The sequence below is a fragment of the Lithobates pipiens genome, unplaced genomic scaffold, assembly GCF_037356315.1.
Source record: "Lithobates pipiens isolate NorthernLeopardFrog02 unplaced genomic scaffold, aLitPip1_a1.2 Scaffold_8, whole genome shotgun sequence".
NCBI classification, from domain to species: domain Eukaryota; kingdom Metazoa; phylum Chordata; class Amphibia; order Anura; family Ranidae; genus Lithobates; species Lithobates pipiens.
Window position 1 is genome coordinate 236,194,542 of NW_027507903.1, and position 24,039 is coordinate 236,218,580.

General features: G+C 40.9%; 1 protein-coding gene across 7 annotated transcripts in view; it reads left to right on the forward strand.

The window, feature by feature from the left end:
• Positions 1–24,039, forward strand: part of KCNC2 (potassium voltage-gated channel subfamily C member 2) — a 343,622-nt gene that overhangs the window by 303,506 nt on the left and 16,077 nt on the right. For all 7 annotated transcript variants that reach the window (XR_013271151.1, XM_077474273.1, XM_077474275.1 and 4 more), the window contains exon 3: positions 18,688–19,615. Coding sequence is in view for 6 of the 7 variants with exons in the window: in XM_077474273.1 (XP_077330399.1) it covers positions 18,688–19,615 (928 nt within the window). In the remaining variant the exon portion in view is untranslated. The remainder of the gene's footprint in view (positions 1–18,687; positions 19,616–24,039) is intronic.

Sequence of the window (24,039 nt, forward strand, 5' to 3'; positions counted from 1 at the left end):
TCTCTGAGCCAGTCAACTTGGAAACTTACAGACTGAAAAGCATGCTGACAGATGTCTGTGTGAATGCTTTGGAGAGCAGCCAGAGCTAGAAGGACCAGAGGAGTAGATTGGCAGAGCAGGGAGGCTCATCTCTGGTGGGAATTGCCTAGGAGATCCCCAGTCTATTCCGCCCCTCTGCTATCAGCCAGTTCTGTATCCAGTGTAGGGGAACATACTCTCTCTGTGACAGTGGTAGTCCTACTCTTCCAGCTTTCTCCTGCTTGCAGCTGCATAGTGTTTCTTCCCCAGGACAGCAGTGAGAACATCTACCACATGCTGGTTTGCCACATATCAGCATATGGTTAAAGTCTGACACATGCCCGTCATAGTGTTTCTCCCCTAGGGCAGCAGTGACAAAGTCTGACACATGTCAGTCAGTAGTGAGAAAGTCTGCTACAAGTTCCAGTCAGCTACCCAATCCTTCTCCCTTGCTAACAATGGTCATACAACACAGCACTCAGATCTTGCCCAGCTACCTCCTGCTTTCAGCTGCATAGTGTTTCTCCCCCCTGAGCAGCAGTAAGAAAGTGTTGGTCAGCTACCTGATCCTCCTACCCCTGTGACAGCAGCCATCCAACACAGTATGTCAGTGCTTTCTTCACTAGTATCCAGATGTTTGCAGCTACACATTCAGGGGCAGTGATTATCACCGCCTTCCACTGTACATACATGAGCCAGTCAGTTATCTGGTTCTGTCAGCTCCCATGCAGAAGCCAGCAGCAGAACATCCAGCTTTTACTTCCCGCAGTTTATGCAAGATGGTGTGCACTCTATATCATACACCACAGAACATTGACCACCATTGGGAGTCCTTTATTAATTTCTTCTTCTCTCCGCTTCTTCTTCCATCTTCTTTCCTCTGGTCTTTCTTTGGTGTTCTTTTTTTTCCACCATCTTCTTCTTCTCCATCTTCTTCTTCATCTTCTTCTTCCTCCGCTCTTCTTGTCCCGCAACTTGCTCTGGCTTCTTGTCCACTCCGTCCGCACAACCCGCCTCAGTGGGATTCTTCTGCCGTGTGACGCTTCTGTTCTTCTGACACTTCTTATATAACGGAGGGTGGGGCAACCCTGTGACCCTGCCCCCTCTGACGCACGGGAACTTCCCTATGGCTTTCCCTGTTTTGTCAGAGGGGGTCACACGTTTACGTAAACGGAAGGATCTACTTGCAGTAAGGGCTACTCGGGATAACAATACATCCCTGGTCCCATTTATCACTAACTACTCTGTACAGCATAGAAAAGTCAAAAGCCTAATTAAAATAAATATTGGCACTTGCTGAACAATGACCCAGTATTGGGGTTGGCTCTTCTGAGAGATCACAGGTTCTCTTCAGGGTGCCCCTTCACTAAAAGATAGGCTGGCTCCCAATGTCCTTGACCTTTCAACCATCAGGAAAGGTTTTTTCGAAAACCTTACTGGCTTCTATCAATGCAGACAACGCCGTGTGTGCTCTATCAATGGGTGCACACACAGACGCACTAATAGGTTTATTTCTTCTAGTACTCAATGAGAATATAAAATTGAACCTTTCATTACATGCTCGACGGAGGGGGTCATTTACCTGCTTTAGTGCCCATGTGGGCTACAATATGTGGGTAGGACTAAACTACCCCTCTCCATCAGATTGAATGAGCATATCACCGATATTAAAAGTGGCTTTCAGAAACATTCAGTTTCTAAGCATTACCTTTTAGTACATAATAAGGACCCCTCCAGAACCCTATTTTTTGAGATTGATAAATATTGCCCACATTGGAGAGGAAGTGCTCTGGTCAGGAGTATTTCTAGGTTAGAAATGGCCTGGATACATAAAGTAAAATGTTATGCTCCCTGTGGCTTGAACATAGATACAGACATTAATGCGTTTATAGATAATTCCTGAATGGTGCATTATGTTTGTTCTCCCCTATTTGTTTGATGTGAACTCGATGTGGGTTAAAGACCTGGAGCTTCAGTGTGGTACCTGCTAATCATTATTGAGATCAAATTCTTGGTCTAATTACCTATTATCCATTATCCAAAATAATTTTATGTTTTCCAGTACATGTGGTTTACCTCTGTACTTTTGAGGTTCCTGTGTGTACATTTTTCCTCCTATCAATACATATTTTTAATTGTGATTTTAACACAATTTAACACTTTTAACTCTGAGGCTATGCCCTTTTGTCTACATACGTCCTGTTAATTCAGGCGTGTGGACATTTAGTTGTATCCTGCTGGAGGGTTTCCGTTTGGGTATGCTATTAATGCCAGAGTCTGTCCCTGTCCTCCTTTATATAGTAGAACAACTAAATACAATTTAATTAACGTATTTTTAATATTTATAATATTTTTCTTTACATTAGAAATTTATAATGAATTTATACGTTTTCCATGGGTTATGCCTGAAGTTCTGTTTTTTTGACTCACAACAAGGCTTGGTTTTATTCTGGCTCTATATAATACGCGACACGTCAGCGCGTTGCCAGTTCCCCAGACAATGTCATTTTTTTGACGAAACGTGTGTTGGGAGGAGTTGGCGTGCTGACATCACTGCATACTTGTGTCTTAGTGGACGGGCGTCCATGCATAGCCGGCCTACTACTTGCTGCTATTTGCTGTTTTTCCATTTTAACATTGTAAGTGCAACCTTTTAAATTCCTATTAAAAATACGTTAGACGGTATTATGCTATGGTGAGCTTTCTTTGTCTGGGTTTCATATGATTGCCCATCAAAGTTTCTTGGCCCAGGAGAGTCTGTTGAGGTACCTTATACCTGGTAGAGTGTGGGTCCCCTGAGACATCTGTGCTGCTTCTATGATATAAGCCCGGGATCGGAGACATCTTTGGATAAAGGCCCTAACCGGGTTGTAGGTCACAAGCTTTAGTAGCTTGCTATTTGGATAAGCTTGCATTTCTTATGGTGGTCACAATCCTTGATGCGGTGGTGGATTTGTCACAAAATCATCATTTGTTTCTGAACACCTTTTTTTTGAGGACTTGATTATGAACTTGCTATGTTTTGGGGATGCTTTTCTTCAGCAGGGACATGGAAGCTGGTCCGAGATGATGGGAAGAGTGATGGAGCCAAATACAGGGCAATCTTAGAAGAAAACCTGTTTGATTCTGCAATAGACTTGAGTCTGGAGCCGAGGTTTACGTTCCAGCACGACAATAACCCTAAACATACCGCCAGAGCTACAATAGAATGGCTTAGATTAAAGCATAGTCATATTTTAGAATGGTCCAGTCAAAGTTAAGATCTAAATCCAATTGAAAATCTGTGGCAAGACTTGAAAATTGCTGTTCACAGACACTCTCCATCCAATCTGACAGAGCTTGAGCTATTTTGCAAAGAAGATTGAGCAAATATTTCACTATAGATGTGCAAAGCTGGGAGAGACATACCCCAAAAGACTTGCAGCTATATTTGAAGCCAATGGTGGTTCTACAAAGTATACTCAGGAGGGTTGAATACAAATGCACTCCACACTTTTCACATATTTATTTATAAAAAATTCTGAAAACCATTTATCAATTTCCTTCCATTTTACAATTATGTGCTACTTTGTGTTGGTCTATCACATAAAATCCCAATAAAATACATTTACTTTTTTGGTTTTACCATGACAAAATGTGGAAAATTTCAAGGGGTGTGAATACTTTTTGAAAGGCAATGTATGGTATAACAAAGGACTTTAAGATTACAATTGAGCTGGTGGCAATATGGTCAGTGAAAGTGGAGACAACAGGGAATGATTTGTTTGTGGAGGTAAATGAATGCTTGGCCAAGCTGGGACTGAAATGGGAAAAAACTAACAGGTGTTACAGCAAATTGTTGTCCAACTCTGAAGGGGAAAAATTGACTTTTGCAGTGGATGCATAATAAAATGACTAAAATGAACCCTGAACAGAAATTGGTATTTTTATATTGTATTATACAACAGGAGGTGTTGGGTAGATCAGTGCTTAAAATTAAAGAATTACTTAAGGCAAAACTTTTGTTTTAGTTTTGGATAGAGTGCAGGGGGATTAAAAAGCATGTCCGTTTTTATTGCAGTGTGTTCTCCGTTAAGAAGATTAAACTTTTCTATTTGTCCTGTTTACCATTATCATTGAAAGTGAAAGTAAAATAAAATCCCAGATTGTGGGTTGTCCCCAAAAAAGCAATACAGGGGACATCTTCCAATGGGGACACTAGTTCTGGTGATCTGGGGGTCCCCAAGGTATTTCCTTCATTTGGGGACAGGAAGTGAAGAGAATTCTCCACAATTGGACACATGGCAAAAAATAAATAAAAAATCTGACATATGGAAAAAAAGGTTTGTCTATGGTTCTGCTTTAACCATATTATTTATGGTGCAACTAAAATAGTTAACTTCATCAGAGCAAAAACATTGACTCACAGACAGGTGTTTTGGAGGAACATGAGAATGAATATCGTGACAAAAGCTACCACATAGCAGCCAGATGGCTTAGCCTGGGAAAAAATGTTAATGTTGGAACTCAGAGTTCTGTAAGAAGAAAGGGAAGAACATCCAAGGCCTATCAGATGCAGATTACATGACCGATTTTGGATTTGTTGTTGATGTGACTCCACTAATGAACTAAATACCATACTGCAATACAGGGGCCTTTTTGTACATGAAATTATGCAGACTTTCATGAGAACAATGCAGTTTCTTTAAAGCCAGAGGACAACATTCTCAGCCACTTGCTAACACTAAAGGATGTCGCACCATCAGCTGATCACCTTCGCGGGTACTTATCTATGTTAGGATCACTGCATGGTGAGTTTTCAAGGTGATTTCAAGGCTTCAAAACAGTGGAGAATGAGCAGGATTTTGTTTCCCTTTACCTGCAGTGTGGATAATACACCCAGTGATGTTCAGCTCACGCTCATTGACCTTCAGTCTGATACATTGCTGGCAGAGCCCTTTAAGTCAGTATCATCGTATTACTCTTCTCTCAGGCTGGGTTCACATCTAAGCTGTATACACTCGCACAGAGGTACCGGTGTGTTCCTGTTCTCTGTTTCAGGGACAAATCAGGGCAGAATCTTTACCTGAATTTGGCCCCAAAAAGGAGCCAAAGATGCACAAGACCTCTGTGCAATCCACTGCCCTGGAGATAGAGAGCCGGTCACAATTCCCTGTCATGCCAATTCGCACTAGTGTGAAACCAGCCTGAAAGAATAGAGCTTAACACATATGACATTAGGAGGCATGCTCAGAAGATGTAAGTTCTCTTTGCATCTACCTATATATGTGAACAAACATTCTTAGTGATGTAGTTCAACAAATACAGATCATTTCTCACTGATGATCACCTGCAAGCTATCCTTTGCATATCCGCCTCAGACATTTTGCTAGACTACAGTGCACTTGTTAAGGTCCAAGAAAGACTGGATTTTTCTCAGTGAACAAGAAAAAAGAACTTTAAAACATCAAAAGCACTTATTGTTTCTTGTATAAAGGTAATTATCTGCTGGCCTTTAACATACTGCAAATCATTCAAATCTCAGTATTGTTTTTTTATGAATATTGACGTAGCACATTATGTTAAAAATAAAATGACTGTCTGGTGTTTTTACTTTTTTACTGCTATATTTGACATACCCCACATTTTCATAGCGATTGTAGCATATTCTTTTCAGTAGCAGCTTTAATTAAGCGAGTAAATTAATTTAGCCATTTGGTTCGACCTTCCACAAGAGTCCCAGCTTCTCATGTGGCCACTTGGGAAAAGTAATTGCCCACCTTTTGCTATAGAGGCATAGTATATTATAGTATTTATGATGATTAGGATGATTCATTTGGCCTGTTAACAAATTATATTTAGCTTATATGTTTTTCATGTTTGATCTAATGAATGTTAGGTTACAGAGAACATGAGACATTCTCGCAATTCTGTGTACATCACAGATCAGCACAGAAGAGAGGCATCTGCTCTAGAAGTGAGACATGGTAAGAAAAAGATCACCGATTACGGTAACTGCTCCACTGCACAAGCAGAATGCAGAGATGACTGTTTACATGCACTTCAACCAAGATTTTAGATGGCTAATATTAAGAACTTCAGTTATAGATAATTTTACTGTAGAAACTTAGAAATGATTTGTTTTCAGTCTCTTTAATGTATAAAAAATTGATAAACCTTTATCTGTGTTCCTATCATTTACCTTAAAATCATTTGTGTTATGATCCTTTTAGGGTTCCATTTACAAAAATAAACACTTTAAGTAGATCAAAGGTCAAAACATAATTTTTTTTATTTTGGATAGAGTAACCAATAGTTAACCCACGTATCAAGTTTTTTTTTTTTTTTGCCATTTATGTCTCATTGGAGAAAATTATTTTCACTTTCAGACACAACAGCAAGCAAGGAGAAATTTTCCAAAGTGGAGAAAACACCCTTTTTAGACACTTGTTAGACAAGGAATTCATTGTCTCAATTGGAAGAGTTCCTCTCCAATGGGGACACTTGATTTAATTTTTAGTCCATTGACAGTAGTCACCAACAGGGATGAGCCTGGGTAGGAACACACATGGGTTTGGTTCACAAGGGTTCAGCTGAACATATTAAAAGTTCAGATGCCGAATCCGAATGTAATTGAAATCAAAGACATTTTCTACGATTTTAGGGCTAATAGCCTGGGGTTGGCAAAAAATGCATGGAGAGCTGGGCACTGCCCTAGGAGACATGCACCAATGCAAACAAAAATAAAAAATAAAAAATGACTGTTGAAAGTGAATTTAAATAATGTTGAAAGTTCAACTCTGAAAGTGCACTATATAAAAAACTATATAAAAAACTAAACCTGCCCATGACATGGTGCTTTTCTACTGTCTAAACAAAGTAGTAAAGCAAAAAAGCCATTTTAATATGCTGTTAATTCACATTTCTCTGCAAGTTTCCTTTATATTTCAGTTTTGCAATGGAGACTTCCTTTTTTTGTAATTGTATTTTTATTAGGTTCAAAAAGGAAATATGAAAACAGTACAAACATAACCATTGCATCACAGGATGCATAAAAAGAAACATGCACATGGCATGACAACATCATAGAACATCAACAATACATTCTTGTAGTATTAAAACCTCAGTAAAGATTAAGATTAACATAGGGCCTAGACACACAGCATGGGGCTTATAAACATAAATGAAGAGTCATAGTGAAGGTTTCTACAGGATATACAAAGAGGACATCAGATTATTCAACTTAAATGATCCCCATGTTACGGTTGGTCCCATAGCTCCCAAATTTTGTTAAACTGAGGGACCATAGCTGTGGCAGTGAGGAACTCCATCCTTCTGACCTCAGCTATCAGTTGTAGAAATTGTAAGTGGAAAGGAGGGGCATTGGACAACCAACACAGCGGGTTGGACCTCCTGGCTGCTAAAAGATTATAGAAGATCAGACGTTTAATTGATTTTGAAACACCTGTAAAAGGGAGTCCTAACAAATAGTGGATAGGATCTAAGGGGAGTGGTAAGCTTGTTAAATCTTGAAGCGTTTGCATGACCTCTGACCAGAATGTCTGTATAAGTGAACAGGCCCAAAAATATCACAATGTGAGCCTGTCTCCACACCGCACCTCCAATACTTAGCTGACAGTGTGGGATTTATATGATGTATACGTTCCGGTGTTCTGTACCAGAACATTAAGATCTTTACTGCCATCTCTCTCTGAACCACACACTTGGAGGATTTAAAAGTTGATGACCAGACTTTGGTCCATAATTGCATTGGGATAGTAATGCATTCCATTTACGCATGTATGAATGCATGTCTTCTAATACTTGAGTGGAGTAATGTAAAATGTGGTATATGGAGGATGTTAAATGCAATTGGTGTGGACCTTCAACACATAAGTGTTCAAAAGGGGTGGGTATGTCCAGGGTGAGAGACGGAGATAACAAGTGAAAGAAATGTCTAACTTGAACATAGAAATAAAACAGGCTTTGAGGAATAGAAAATTTACTCTGTAGTGTTTCAAAAGTGTGGAGTTTGCAAGTAATTGGGTGTACCAGGTTATGTAATTGAAATAAGGGTATTTGCATCTAGGGCAACAAGCTTCTAAAGGACAAACTATCTGGTAGAGCCAGGTACAATAGTATATTAGATGGAGGAGGGTATGGTGAGGAGAGAGAATATTTCAACATGCATTTAGACCATATGAACTGGGTAAATAATCGGTGCTAAGCACATATGCTTTAATACAGGATCAGTAACTAGGGAGCGAGACCATACTAAAGAATAAGGGTGTACAGGATATATAGCACCCATCTCAATCTCTGACCACCGGTTTGGAGCCATCTGACATGACCAGGATATCATAGCCCTTAAGTGAGAAGTGTAGTAGTACTTAATGATATCAGGTGCTCTCAAACCACCCTGAGCTTTTAAAGCAAAAACTACTGAGCTAGCAATCCTGTGTGTCCCATTATTCCATATAAATTTCAAAAAAGCTCTATGGAGAGCTTTAAGTTGACTGATAGGTACAGCTACAGGTAAAGTTTCAAAGAGGTACAACAATCGTGGTAACACAGACATTTTCAAAACGTTTATTCTACCTAGCATGCTTATAGAATAAGTAGCCCATTGGTGGAGGCACTGGTATATGTCCTGGAACAAAGGGGGGAAATTTGTGGAATATATGCTAGAATATGAGGATGTAAGCTTGATACCTAGGTAAGTAAGGGATTCGGGGCACCATTTGTAGGGATAAGTACTCTTTAGTTGCACTCAAGTCTCAGGTGAGACATGTAAAGGAAGAGCTTCAGTTTTAGCAGCATTAATTTTATAGCCTGATATGGACCCGAATGTATGTAGGAGGTTGTGCAAGGAAGGAAGTGATATAATATGGCTTTTTAAAGTTAAAAGAATATCATCAGCGAAAAGGGATAATTTGTATTCTCGCTGTCTCATTAATACCCCTCTAATGTCATGACATGACATCTTATTGCTTCCGCTGTCTGGTGCCATTTGACATAGGAAAGCATGGGGATAAAAATGAGGCCATCTGCACCTGAGCAGATGTGTGATCGTACAAATGACTTTTGGGCATCTAAACTCAGTATAAGAGCTGGGCGCGGAAATTTGTTCAGTAAATCTATCAAATCTATAGTATGCCTTGTGTTAACCCTAACATGTCTGGATGGCGCAAAGCCCACTTGGTCCCTGTTGACCAGTTTGGGTATAAGTTGGGATAACCTAGATGACAAGTTTTTGTTAAATATTTTATAGTCAGAATTTAATACGTCTATGGGTCTATAATTGTCAGGGATAGAAGGGAACTTTCCTGGCTTAGGTATTACTGATATGTACAGTAAGAGTGAGTAAATTGAGAGTGTGGGGTATCACCTTGTAATAAGGAACTAAATAGATTCAACATATGTGGCATTAGAATGGGTAAAAAAGTCTTATAGTAAAGTTATGTAAGGCCATATGGGCCTGGGGATTTATGTAAGGGAAGATCTTTAATAATTTTTGTTAGCTCATCAGAAGAGACAGGGACGTTAAGTTTCACAAGATCCAAAGATGTCAGTTTAGGTAGGGAGAGGTCTTTGACAAACTGGTCAAATTTATCCTGTGTAAATTTGAAGTGTTTCTCAGGGGTACGACAGTTGTAAAGCTCTTTGTAGAAGTCCCCAAAAGTTTTAGTCATAGTTTGAGGACAATGGGTAGGAGTGCCATTGAATTATTAGTTCAGGGAAGGAGTGTAAAGATCTAGTGAAATAGGGGCATGATCCAACCACGTTATGGGCGAGATATTAGAATCTACTGTATGAGGGAATAGCGTCGCTGTTATAAAAAAAATTATCTAATCTAGAATACATTTTGTGTGCCGTGGAGTAAAAGGTGTATTGTTGGATGTTTAATTCTCCAGGCATCAGTCGGTGTGATCTAATTAGTTTTCTAAAGGAGGTGGCCTGAGAAATCACCCTCTGTGATGGGGTATCACCAAAGAGTGTGTGTCTATCTCTCTTGTGGGACAAATTGAAATCACCCCTATTACCATAAAGGGTTGTTAATGTATCTGACAGAATAGTTCATCTAAAAATACTTTTTGTCTAGAATTGGGTGCATATATATTTACCAAAGTGAGTGCAGATGACATGTATTCACATACCAGGGTGAAAAATCTCCCTTGGGGGTCAATGCACTTATCCTTAACCCTAATAGGGCAAGATATTTTAATAAGTATAGCTACTCCAACCTTGCCAGAAGGGTCAGAGGCTATATAAGAGCTAGGAAAATGTTTTGATGTAAATTTCACCAAACCCCCAGCTCCGAAGTGAGTCACCTGTACCATCACAATATCAGCCCCAGATCTCCTAAAGTCTTTAAGGCCGAGCCAACGTTTCTGGATGGAATTCAAGCCCTTAACGTTTTGGGAAACTATTTTTAACGCCATAATATAACAATGAGCCTGCTTATTATGACAGCGAACCAAGATATCTGTAGTTCATTTAACTGGTGAATTGCCATATACCAGTGTACAAGTATATCTAACAAAAACAGCCCTAGGAAAAAAATAATAAAGGAAAAACATCAATGCGAGGACCTAGTAATGATTCAAAAAGAAAAAAAAAGAAAAACCAAAGTCATTACGCCTGAGAAGCAAATGCTACTCAGGAGTCCAAGACCAGGGTCTTGGACAGTTCTGGGCCACCTGGCGACTCCCATCAGATGGAGATGTAGGGAGGAGGGATCCATCCACTCCCAAGTAGTTGCATATCATCTGGAGGAAACAGCATAGAACAGAAAAAAAAGACATATGTATGTTCGTTTTGTTACTTGTAGCTTATTTGTGGGAGAAAAAATTAAACATTGTGTATGAAAAACAAAAGCAAAAAGAAAGAGCATATAAAAACTGTACCCCATGGGAATGGGTAGTGTCTCCTGTATTTGGAGAACTATTCAATCTAATATCCAGATCAAAAACAGAACCATAAGTGATCGCCACTAAGATAAAGGCATGCCTGCCTGTAGAGATAGCCATGTGTGGATATCCTATTTTCTTCAAGGAGGACGTCTGGAAGTACGTTGAGGAGTAGATAAGGACCTCTTCTGCTTATTTTGGACCAGGGTCCAGATCCGGGTAGGTGTAGTAGGAGCCATATGGCCAGGCAGGACTGCAGGTGGGAGCAAAAAATCTTCTGGTAAAGGAGGCAGTCCCAGGCTTTTTACGAATGCTCCTCCCTCATGTATGTTGTGTAGACAATGTTGTGAATCCTCTTTGGGAACAATCAAACGGAACGGAAACCCCCAAAAGTAAGGGATACGGTGGTTTTGTAGATGAGAGGTGATTGGATGAAGGTTTCTGCGTTTGGCCAGGGTTATTACAGATAGGTCATAATAGATCTGAATATTTGCCCCTTTGTATTCAGCAGATTATTTATTGCATGTGGCGAGGGTCAAAGCCTCCTTGCTATCATAAAAATGAAAGCGAAATATGACATCTCTAGGTCTAGCTCCAGAGGGCTGTTTGGGACCCAGATATCTGTGTGCCCTGTTCAATCTCCAATCTATGTCTGCAATGTTTTGAGCTAGGGTGTTGAAAAGACACAACAGATATGGTCGTAAGGCGTTATCTTCAACATTCTCTGGTATACTGCGGAAGAGTAAATTCTGACCTCTTTCTCTGTTTTCCAGGTCTTCCTGTTGTAACTGAAGCTGGGATACAGAGTGTTTCAGTGAGGAGGATTCTTCCTCCAATTCCTGGACATAATGGACGAGATTATCAAACTTAGTCTCAAATGCATTGGCTCTTTCCCCTATATGAGCAATTTCTCCTCTCAGTTCTTGGGAAAGCTTACCCACCTCCGCAGCAAAGTTGCATGTCATCTGCTGTAGGAGAGCCTGTAGCTTCACATCCAGCAACTCGGGAGTTAATACAGACTACTTGAGGGGCTTGAGGGGACATGGCAGGAGGGTCTTGAATGAGGGATGTGCTGCTATCTGTATCCTTGGTCCCCAAGGAAGGGTCCATAGCAGCGAACGGATCCACGGGTGTAGGCAAGGCCGGGGATTGTGGCCTAGTAAGGTACTTGTCCATCGCGGCCTGGTAGCGTGGGTACAATAGCAGTCTATAACAGTGTTTCTGCTGGCCAATTTTATCCATGAAGTGTTGTAGTCATGTAGGGAGTGTTTAAGCTTACCCCCGTGGCGAAAGGAACAGGATTGAAGCGGTACGGGGGTCCGGAGAGCAGGCGGGATCCGGAGCTCAGCCTCTATACATCTGCCATGTCCAAGAGCCACGCATACACCCTCGAGATTTCCTTAAATACATACTAGATCCTCATCAAAGCCTCAATCATTTAAAGGTAAAATGCTGACACGCCACTGCGGTCTTCACTTCTGCTGCCATTAGCAGGTCTCCAGAGCTGTCATTTGGATTACATACATGGGGACAGGCAGGGATGTGGACTATTTTGTCAGAGATGTCACCACCACCCACCCCTTTGTATACACACTAGGCATGTGCAATTCGTTTTGGTCTGAATGCAAATTCAGACGAATTTTGGGTTATTCTGGGATTCAGATGTATCAGAATCTCTGAATAAAATAGTAATGAATTTAATTGAAATTTGTTTAATTTAGTTTTGTTTATACATTTTCTAACGAATTACAAATTGAATTCAAAGATTCAACAAGCTGTTGGAAACATTCCATAGAGATTTTGGTTCATATTGACATGATAGTATCATGCAGTTGCTGCAGATTTGTCAGCTGCATATCCATGATGCGGATCTCCTGTTCCACCACATCCCAAAAGTGCTCTATTGGATTAAGATCTGGTGACTGTGGAGGCCACTGGAGTACAGTGAACTCATGTTCAAAAGACAGCCAGTGCAGCCTATCAGTGCCCATCAGTGCAGCCTCATCAGCGCACATCAGTGAAGGAAATAAATTACCTGTCTGCAAAATGTTATAACAAATTATAAGAAAAGTCTTGTTTTTTTCCCAAAATTTTTGGTCTTTATATGTTTATTAGTTAGGGTTAGTTTGAAAGCAAGGCAACAGGCATTTTCAGAAGGAGGTTACCAAAGGTAGGTACAATATTTATTGCTTAAAAAGTTACTTTAAAATGTTCTTAATTAGAAGAACACAATTCACAATTTTCTTCATTCCTGGCATACTTTATTCAAGCAAATGGCAGCACATTTCATTCCAGTTTATATTTTCTGGTGATTAACTTTTTTCCCTCAAACAGGATGTGCATTTTTTTGCTTTTGCTTTTGTCCTTTTTCTAAATCATCCTCTGTTATATTGAGATGTAAAGCAATCTAAGCAATAAAAAATGTCTTCATGACATTCAAAATGATATACCTTTTAAACATGTAAAACTCAAAGATGTAATAGAAAAAAAAAATTGCTGAATCCAGTGATGTATTTGTTTTAAATTTCTTTGATCTTTCGTAAAAAGAAATATATGAAAGGGAATGCAGAATGAGATTCTGCTACAACTGATAACTTCAGATTTAAGGATATTTGTAGGTTCATTAGTTGGCCAAGTCCTAGAAAATCAGACCTATATGTAATGAGAACAAACTGTTTTCCAGGTAGTCACTTTTCCATTCAGTTTAGTTGTTTTGATTAGCAAGCATTTTTAATTTATTTTACCTATGTAAAGTCTAGTTCCAAATGTATCTGAGTGCTGATGGATAAATGCTGATGGTTTTCAGTTTCAGTATAGTAGAATTTCTTGGGCTTTCTCGGACCGATAATTATATGTTACTTAAAGTACATGCTTTTTTGTCCTTGACATGCAAATGCGAACCATTTCATCCGGGAGTCAATGTCTGGCTAAATGTCTAGCCTGCATGACTTAGACACAGTTACAGTAAATAATTTAAGTTGGAAGCTGGTTTCAGATCACTTGATTTACGAAGGGCAAATTAATTCAGCCGGCGAATAGAAAAACAAAGCAAACAAATGTTTTCACAGAACACTAGTCAGCTTTGTAATTTTTGTTGGTGATTATTAGAGTGAAGGCATTAGCTTCTTTATGGCAATACACACATGGAATATGTTGGTCAGTTTGGAGCTTTTCTACACTGACCTCATACAGCAAGCAACCAATCAACTTTTGCAGCAATCAAAATGTTTCTCATGTGTCTCATGAGGGGATGCTTCAATGTTTCCTGGGTCTGATATGGTTAACATTACAGTAGATATATACAGTCAGGCTTAGATCAGTAATAGCTTACAGTCACATATTGTAGGGCAATAGAGACAACATGGGGGCTATATTTAAGATTCAAGTCTGTAGTGGTTTTCAGTTTACTTTACATAGTTATAATGACTATATTATTTATTGTGATCAGGTTAACTCAGTAAAATCGGGCTATCACTATGCAGCTGATATATTATTTAAATTGTTTTAAAGAGAGAGGCAGATCTATAGCCATGAAGTATTAAGAAAAATCATTTAAATCATATAAACTTCTTGAGGGCTTAAGTTAAGTTCTCAGAGACTCATACATCACAGAAATTATTTAAGGGTTTAATTGTCAGATAAATTAAAATATGTAAAACTTTTTTATAAGTGCTATAAGCATGTCTTTTAACCAGTGGCATCGCTAGGGGTGGCTATTGGGGCTATAGCCCCAAATCTGGGGTCCCTAGCACAGAGTGCCTTAGCGGGTGCAGCCATATTTTACCTTCTGTGTGATTTGGCCAGCATGGCGCCACCCGCTGCACTGTTACCTGCAGGCTGCGGAGTGATATGCCTGAGGGCAGCAGCAAGAGAACGGCCATGGTGCTGGATCTCTCCTTGCATCCTGCTGGCATTGTGACACCCACTAGTCTGTTGCCTCCAGAGTCATGCTGGGATTATACCTGAGGGCAGCAGGAGAACAGAAGAATGGCCATGGCTGGGGCAGAAGAGTTATGGTGCTTCTGGAAATCTCTCTCTTTCTCTCTCTCTCTCCCCCTAGACATCTGTTCTATAGAAGTGATACTCTGCACTCTGGGTTTAAAATCACTCATATTTTGGGGCAGGGAAGTGATCCATCCTCAGGCCCATCAAATAGAGAGGTGATGCTGAGGACATTCATTCACAGGCAGGGAAAGGGAAGGTACTATGTTCTCCAGGAACTTGTATAGAGGATCAGCTCTACATTACCCCAACACCTGAGTAGAGTGAGGGACAGAAGTGATTCTCTCTCTCTCTCTCTATCTCGCTCTCTATCTCTCTCTCTCTCTGTCTCTCTCTAATAGAAGTAAAAAGCCAATACAATAGGTGCTGATTTTATTGCCTTAATATGTAATCAAAGGACAAAGAAAATACTGACTGTGCATATTATCTCCCTACCCGAGAAAATATGTAAAAAGGTTAAAAATCACTCCAAATAATTAGACTTAGAGCAGCCACATGTCAACATGTAAGGAGAGGCTCTCTGGGGACCCTGATGTAAGTAGGAAGTTTCTCTCTAGGGGTCCTGATGTAATGAGGGGGGCTCTGGGGACCCTGATGTAGCGAGAGGCTCTCTGGGGACTCTGATGTCATAGGGAGGCTCTCTGGGGCCCTGATGTAAGTGGAGGCTCTCTAGGGACCCTGATGTAAGTAGGGATGCTCTCTAGTGACCCTGATGTACGGGGAAGCTCTCTGGGGACCTTGATGTGAGGGGAAGCTCTCTGTGGATCCTGATGTAAGTAGGGAGACTCTCTGGGGACCCTGGTGTAAAGGGAGGCTCTCTGGGGACCCTGATGTAAGAAGAGGCTCTCTGGGGACCCTGATGTAAGGGGAGGCTCTCTGGGGATCGGATGTAAGGGGAAGCTCTCTGGGGACCATAATGTAAGTAGGGAGGCTTTCTGGTGGCCCTGATGTAAGGGGAGGCTCTCTGTGGACCCTGATGTATGAGGAGGCTCTCTGGGGACCCTGATGTAAGGGGAAGCTCTCTGGGGACCATGATGTAAGTAGGGAGGCTTTCTGGTGACCCTGATGTAAGGGGAGGCTCTCTGTGGACCCTGATGTATGAGGAGGCTCTCTGGGGACCCAGATGTAAGGGGAAGCTCTTTGGGGATCATGATGTATGTAAGGAGGCTTTCTGGTGACCTTGATGTAAGGGGAGGCTCTCTGTGGACCCTGATGTATGAGGAGGCTCTCTGGGGACCCTGATGTAAGGGGAGGCTCTCTGGGGACCGGATGTAAGGGGAAGCTCTCTGGGGACCATGATGTAAGTAGGGAGGCTCCCTGGGGACCCTGATGTAAGGGGAGGCTCTCTGGGGATCCTGATGTAAGGGGAAGCTCTCTGGGGACCCTGATGTAAGGGGAAGCTCTCTGGGTACCATGATGTAAGTAGGAAGGCTCGCTGGGGACCTTGATGTAAAGGAAGGCTCTCCGGGGACCCTGATGTAAGGGGAGGCTCTCTGGGAACCCTGATGTAAGGGGAGGCTCTCTGAGGACCCTTATGTAAGTAGGGAGGCTCTCTGGGGGCCCTGATGTAAGGGGATGCTCTCTGGAGACCATGATGTAAGTAGGGGGGCTCTCTGGTGACTCTGATGTAAGGGTAGGCTCTCTGTGGACCTTGATGTAAGTAGGGAAGCTCTCTGGTGATCTTGATTTTTGGGGGGCTCTCTAGTGACTCTAATGTAAGGGGGGGCTCTCTGGGGACCCAGATGTAAGGGGAAGCTCTGGGGACCTTGATGTAAGTAGGGAGGCTCTCTGAGGACCCTGATGTAAGAGGAGGCTCTCTAGGGACCCTGATGTAAGGGGAGGCTCTCTGGGGGCCCTGATGTAAGGGGAGGCTCTCTGGGGACCCTGATGTAAGGGAAGGCTCTCTGGTGACCATGATGTAAGTAGGGGTGCTCTCTGGTGACCCTGATGTAAGGGGAGGCTCTCTAGTGACCCTGATGTAAGAGGAGGCTCTCTGGGGACCCAGATGTAAGGGAAGCTCTCTGGGGACCCTGATGTAAGGGGAAGCTCTCTGGGGACCCTGATGTAAGTAGGGAGGCACTCTGAGGACTGTGATGCAAGAGGAGGCTCTCTGGGGACCCTGGTTTAAGGGGAGACTCTCTGGGGACCTTTATGTAAGGGGGGGTTCTCTGTGGACCCTGGTGTAAGTAGGTAGGCTCTCTGGTGATCCTGATGCATGGGGAGGCTCTCTAGTGACCCTGATGTAAGGGGGAGCTCTCTGGGGACCCTGATGCAAGTAAGGAGGCTCTCTGGGGACTCTGATGTAATAGGGAGGCTCTCTGGGTCCCTGATGTAAGCGGAGGCTCTCTAGGGACCCTGATGTAAGTAGGGAGGCTTTCTGGTGACCAAGGTGTGAGAGGAAGGCTCTCTAGTGACCCTGATGTAAGGGGTATCTCTCTGGGGACCTTGATGTAAGTAGGAAGGCTCTCTGGGGACCCTGATGTAAGGAGAGGCTCTCTGGGCACCCTGATGTGAGGGAAGTTCTCTGGGGACCCTAATGTAGGGGGAGGCTCTCTGGGGACCCTGATGTAAGGAGAGGCCCTCTGGGGACCCTGATGTAAGGGGAGGCTCTCTGGGGACCTGGTGTGTGTAGGGAGGCTCTCTGGGGCCCTAATGTAAGGGGAAGCTCTCTGGGGACCCTGATGTAAGGCGAGGCTCTATGGGGACCCTGATGTAAGCCGAGGCTCTCTGGGGACCCTGATGTAAAGGGAGGCTCTCTGGGGACCCCGATGTAAAGGGAAGCTCTCTGGGGACCCTGATGTAAGTAGGAAGGCTCTCTGGGGACCCTGATGTAAGGAGAGGCTCTCTGGGGACCCTGATGTAAGAGGAGGCTCTCTAGGAACCCCGATGTAAGGGGAGGCTCTCTGAGGACCCTGATGTAAGTAGGGAGGCTCTTTGGGGGCCCTGATGTAAGGGGGGCTCTCTGAGGACTCTGATGTAAGTAGGGAGGCTCTCTGTTGACCCTAATGTAAGGGAAGGCTCTCTGTGGACCCTGATGTAAGTAGTGAGGCTCCCTGAGGACCCTGATGTAAGGGGAGGCTCTCTGGGGACCATGATGTAAGAGGAGGCTCTCTGGGGACCCTGATGTAAGGGGAGGCTAGTTTAGCTGCTTCGTCAAATCTTCTTAGAACATCCTACAGACACCATAAGCCTTCAATTGTCAGATTCAAGCTTAATTTATATTTTCATACAAATGCATTTTTTAACAAACAAAATAAATAAAAACGAAACCGAAATTCCCCCAAAAAAATTTCACTGTGCACATGCCTATTAGTCAGTTGTTTTAACTGTGTTAAAAAGGTGGTATTATGACTATTTTTGTTGTTTCTGCATGAGTGATAAATATCATTTTAAAAATGGATACTAAAAGACCTGGCATTTTAGAATGAAAAGAATTGGAAGTGAAACAAAGCAGACTGAAGCTGTTGACATAAGCTGATATATACCTGTGTTGTGCTTCCCCTTCCATTTTTAAAAGCAGGAAAATACTATTTTAATCATACATAATTTACATTTCCTGAATTAACATATTTTTCTTGCTCTCCGACACATATGCCTTTGGTACTGCATGTACCAATGCGTATAGTTTTATGTATAGGTAAATATCATTCTTTCATTTCAAATTAGATATGTCAATCAACATATTCTGCAATATATACACATCTGTAAATTCACACTTTTAAAAGATGTAATATGGTATGGCAAGACTAATCTTATTTTCTTTATTTTTTTGTTATAGTTCATCGCCTTTGCTTCCTTGTTCTTCATCTTGGTATCTATAACTACGTTTTGCCTGGAGACCCATGAAGCTTTTAATTCCATCATCAATAAAACTGAGACAGTGAATAATGGCACAGAAACTGTTTCAATAATTGAAATTGAAACTGACCCTGCCTTGACATATGTTGAAGGAGTTTGTGTGGTATGGTTTACATTTGAATTTTTAGTACGTGTCACTTTTTGCCCTCACAAACTTGAATTCGTCAGAAATCTATTAAACATAATAGATTTTGTGGCAATTTTGCCATTTTACCTGGAGGTGGGACTCAGTGGACTTTCCTCCAAAGCTGCTAAGGATGTACTAGGGTTTCTCAGGGTTGTGAGATTTGTCCGCATCCTTCGAATTTTTAAACTGACCAGACATTTTGTAGGACTGAGAGTGCTTGGGCACACTCTTCGAGCTAGCACTAATGAATTTTTGCTTCTCATAATATTTTTGGCTCTAGGAGTCTTAATATTTGCCACAATGATCTATTATGCTGAGAGAATAGGTGCCAGCCCAAATGATCCATCAGCAAGCAAACATACGCAGTTTAAAAATATTCCCATTGGGTTCTGGTGGGCTGTGGTTACTATGACAACATTGGGATATGGTGACATGTATCCTCAAACTTGGTCAGGGATGTTGGTAGGTGCACTATGTGCTTTGGCTGGAGTACTTACAATTGCAATGCCTGTTCCAGTCATTGTAAACAACTTTGGAATGTACTACTCCCTTGCTATGGCAAAACAAAAGCTTCCAAGAAAAAGAAAGAAATATATTCCACATGGACCTCAGGCTGGTTCCCCCACTTTCTGCAAGATGGATCTTAACATTGGATGTAACAGCACACAGGTGGATGCATGCCTTGGCAAAGATAACCGAATGATGGAACACAACATGTCAGGTATAGTATAAGTCATGTAACCTAAAGTAATAATAATAAAAAAAAATGTTATGATAAAAAATAAACCTGTTAGGTTTTTATAAATGTCTGTGCTACCATTGAGGAGATTCCTCTTTACTTCCTGCTCATGTTACAAGATTTTGAAAGTGAAAGGAAATATATTTAACATTCTCAATGTAAACAATATTAAAAATAGACAGAGGGTGTAACACTTTCCCACTCTAACCAAAAACAGTGATTTATTTACAATAATTCTCTTATTTTAATATATTTTTTAATGATTTCTTGCTAAGGAAATCATAGTTATTTTCTATGGAATTAATAACTAATTAGCTACTTAACTGATTGCTAATTAGTTAGCTGCTAGCTGATTTTACAGCAATTTCTAGTTGAATTTGTACAGTGGTCCATGTTGGCAACAAGCTACTTATAGTGACCTGTAGCAGTGACAAAACGTTTCTTAGTGACCAATCACCAGTGACTATAGTGATTAAATCACTAGTTACACATTGTTTCCATACAGCAAAGCTTGAACTGTTAGAGGGAAAAGTCTTTACAGCCAAATGGATATTCTGCAATGTTCATTTGCTAACAAGTATCATGCTAATAGGAGGTGATAAGAGAGTACTAGAGAAATTAGCTCTTCTGTTTGCATTCATGGTCTAATGACAGGGTAGAGAAGGAATGGGATCTTGTATTGTTTGCCTGCAGTGGAGAAAAATCATCTTTCCAGACTGGTGGTGCTGTGTAAACCACAGGAATTAAAGTGTAACTAAAGGCAAAACATTTTTTTTTTAGTTTTAGTTTAGTTTTTAGTTGGAGACTGATTAGAACCTCTGTCTAATTTTTTTTTCCATCTGTGTCCCATTAAGAAGATTCATTCTCTCTATGTGTCCTGTTTACCATAATCAGTAAAAGAAAATCCCAAACTTTGTTTTGTTCCTAGAGAAGTAATGAAGGGGAAATCTTCCAATGGGGCACTAGTTTTGGTGGCCATGGGGGCCCCAAGAGATTCCTTTAATGTACAGTGTTTCCTCTCGCTTCTTGTGTATGCATATGTTCTTAAAATACTGTGGATGTGATTCTGTGTTCAGGTTAACAAAGGTTCAACTGACTAACTGACTAAATTACAAATGTACACCTTTAGTAAATTACCTTCACTGAATATTTATAAGTCTAATTGGTAAGTAGGAAAACATGGGCCAGTTAGGTCAATGTGGACCTCTATACATGTTCATCATAATGAGATGTCAAATTTACTTTACCCCTACCTCAACCAAGCATAAGGGATGAGCCCAGTACCTCTCAGTGCTGATCTGGTACTTTGTCTTGGGTGCAGTAGCTTCTATTTGCTTCCTGTATTGTTAATAGGCCAAACAGCCTAGCCCAGTGCATGTTGCTAAAAAGCACAGAAGGGTTGCCATCGAGCTATGGATAAGTCAGACCATATGGTTAGAGCACTAGGTTGGTAGTTTTTAGAGGAATTTAAAAAAAATTAAGGAAAAGTCAGATTGGTAAGTTTAGGTAAAGAACAGGTGGGGTTACTGTTGAGTGAAATAATTGTAGCCCATGTATCTTTACCATGTATGCCACAGTTTGTGTGTGTTAACATGAACAAATAAATATGTTTAAAAGGAAACCTGTCACAACTCTGGACAAGTCACACTGGGCACATGGTGAAAAAATGTATAAACAAAGTTGTTTTCAATGGGACCTGCGTGCCAAAATAAATAGCAGATTCATCCGTATAGATAGATGAACTTACTGTATAGGCAAACACTGACCCTTTAGAATTAGGCTTATCCCCATCATCTGCTATTTTTGAGTGCCTTCTAATGGTAAAATGTGCTATTTACATTAAACCTATTAAAGACTATATAATGCCGGCAGAAAGGGTCCAACAGAATTATTCCATTGGATATTCCGTTCATGTGGGGGCTTCATCTGACTTTTTCTTTTGAAAATATTGACAGACCTAGAAATAGAACATGTTTTATATCTTTCCGACGGGATAAATTCCTATTGGGAAAACCGTTCTTCTGTATGCTATTCCGATGGATCAGAAATGACGCAAGGGCAGCTATTGGTTACTGGCTATTGAACTTCCTTTTTCTAGTCCCGTTGTAGGTCATCACGTTCTAAACAATTGCACTTTGGTGTGATCATGTGTAGGCAAGTCCGACCATCAGAGTCTATTCTGACGGAAAAAACAGTTGTGTGTACGTGGCATTAGAATATGTGCAGGCTATGACCGAAACTGACTTTTAAAAAATGACTCTTTGGCTAAACTAAAAGTGTGAGCAAAATGTTTCCCTGCATAGAAGAAGAAAGTAAACAAGTACCTCTCTTGCTGCAAGCACAGTTGAATGCTGCTCTAATGAAGAGGGATTCTTTGAAGCCTGTGCAGAAGCAGACACTTCCGGGAGTGTGGATCTCCCTTGTTCCCGAACTCCTTTTACTAACGCCCACATTACTACAGAACACACTATCATTGGACAGCCAGAAAGATATTTACTTGATTTCACACAAGGAGACCTTTTTGTTTGCATTTTTAGTCCAGGGACAGAGTCACTTTCAAGGTGATGTTACATACATGAGATGAGTGATGCATCAATGGCTGTGGAAATGACAGTAGATTGATTATGTGGATCTTTTGGTGTTGGTTTTTTTGCAACCAAATGCATTCAGTCCAATTTATTTTCAGTTAGCAAATCAACCCCTTTCATCTGCTTTAAAAATGTAATTATCTGATTAAAGCAGAGCAGCTTTATCTATATTTATGATGATAAAAGCATCCCCCTATAATTTAAACAGAAATTGTGCATTGCTATCACACAATATCAGAGAAAATTGCATGTGATAAAGGGGACCTAAAAATCAGTCTGGAAAATTCCAGAAGTGTGAGAGCAAGTATTATGAGAGTCACTTAAAGTGCTAATAAACCCACAACAGTAAAAATTAGTCTGTATATGCAGTAAAGCTTGCTTGTCATACTCACTGTGATACCTAAGGGGTTACTCTTCTGCATTGTGTAAAAAGGCTGCTTGATCCTGTCTTCTCTGTTTCTCCCCTTCTTCCACAGTCCCCGAACCATCTCCTGATAGAACAGAGCCTTGGGGACAAGCTGTACATGCTCAGTTCGATGTGTATTGCTAGAGAGTTTTTTTCTCTTGGGAGGGTACATGTGATCAACACAGAGCCAATCAGCACTGTCCAGATAGAGTGTCAGGGGTCCTGCAGCCTCATAGGACAGTCAGAGTAGACTGAAAACTCCTCCTACAAGCTTTAACCACACACTGATAGAAGTCAAAAGGTTGATCTAACTGGTGAGGAAAAGTATTTAGCAGTTTATATTTATGAGAACTATTCCATTTCCATGTTATGTGTACTGTGGAAGACCAGATATAGTGAATGCATAGTCCTGGGTTTAGTAACACTTTATTTGGGTGTACAAGAATCTGAAAATCTGGTCTTAAAGCCAAAGTCCAGGTTCATTTAACTATTGCATTTCCATGTTATGTGTACCGTGGGAAACCAGATATAGTGAATGCAGAGTCCTGGGTTTAGTAACACTTTATTTGAGTGTACAAGAATCTGAAAATCTGTTCTTAAAGCCAAAGTTCAGGTTAATTTAAAAAAAACAAAAAACACCCTGCCACTGCTAAAATTAAAAGTAGCTCTCACACTGTGATCCAACACTGGTCCTCTTCCAGCATCACTAACCCACTTCTTGAGATCCTAGGACATACAGAACCTTTAAGCTTTAAAGTATTACAATTGTGTTAAAATGTTATTGCACGGTCATGCAACACTGTACCCAAACAAAATTGTTATAATTTTTTTTTACACAGAGCTTTCTTTTGGCGGTATTTAACCGCTTCAGCCCCAGAAGGTTTTACCTCCTAATGACCAGGCCATTTTTTTGCGATACAGCTCTGCGTTACTTTAGCTGACAATTGCGCGGTCGTGCAACACTGTATCCAAATAAAATTTATACAAATTGAACTATTTTTCCCACAAATAGAGATTTCTTTTGGTGGTATTTGATCACCTTTGTGGTTTTTATTTTTTGCGCTATAAGCAAAAAAAGTCCATCAATTTTTGAAAAAAATTTTTTTTTATGTTCTGCCATAAAACATACCCAATCAAAAAATTGATTGGGTAAAATTAGGCCAATATGTATTCTGCTACATACCCCAATAAGCGTATAATGATTGGGAGCTACGAAATGAGGGATAGATTTATGGTATTTTTATAATTAGATTTTTTTTACTAGTAATGGTAGTGATCAGCTATTTTTAGTGGGACTGCGACATTGCGGTGGACAGATGGGACACCTAACTGACATATTTGACACTTTTATGGGAACCAGTGACATTATTACAGTGATCAGTGCTAATAATATGCACTAACATTGCACTGAT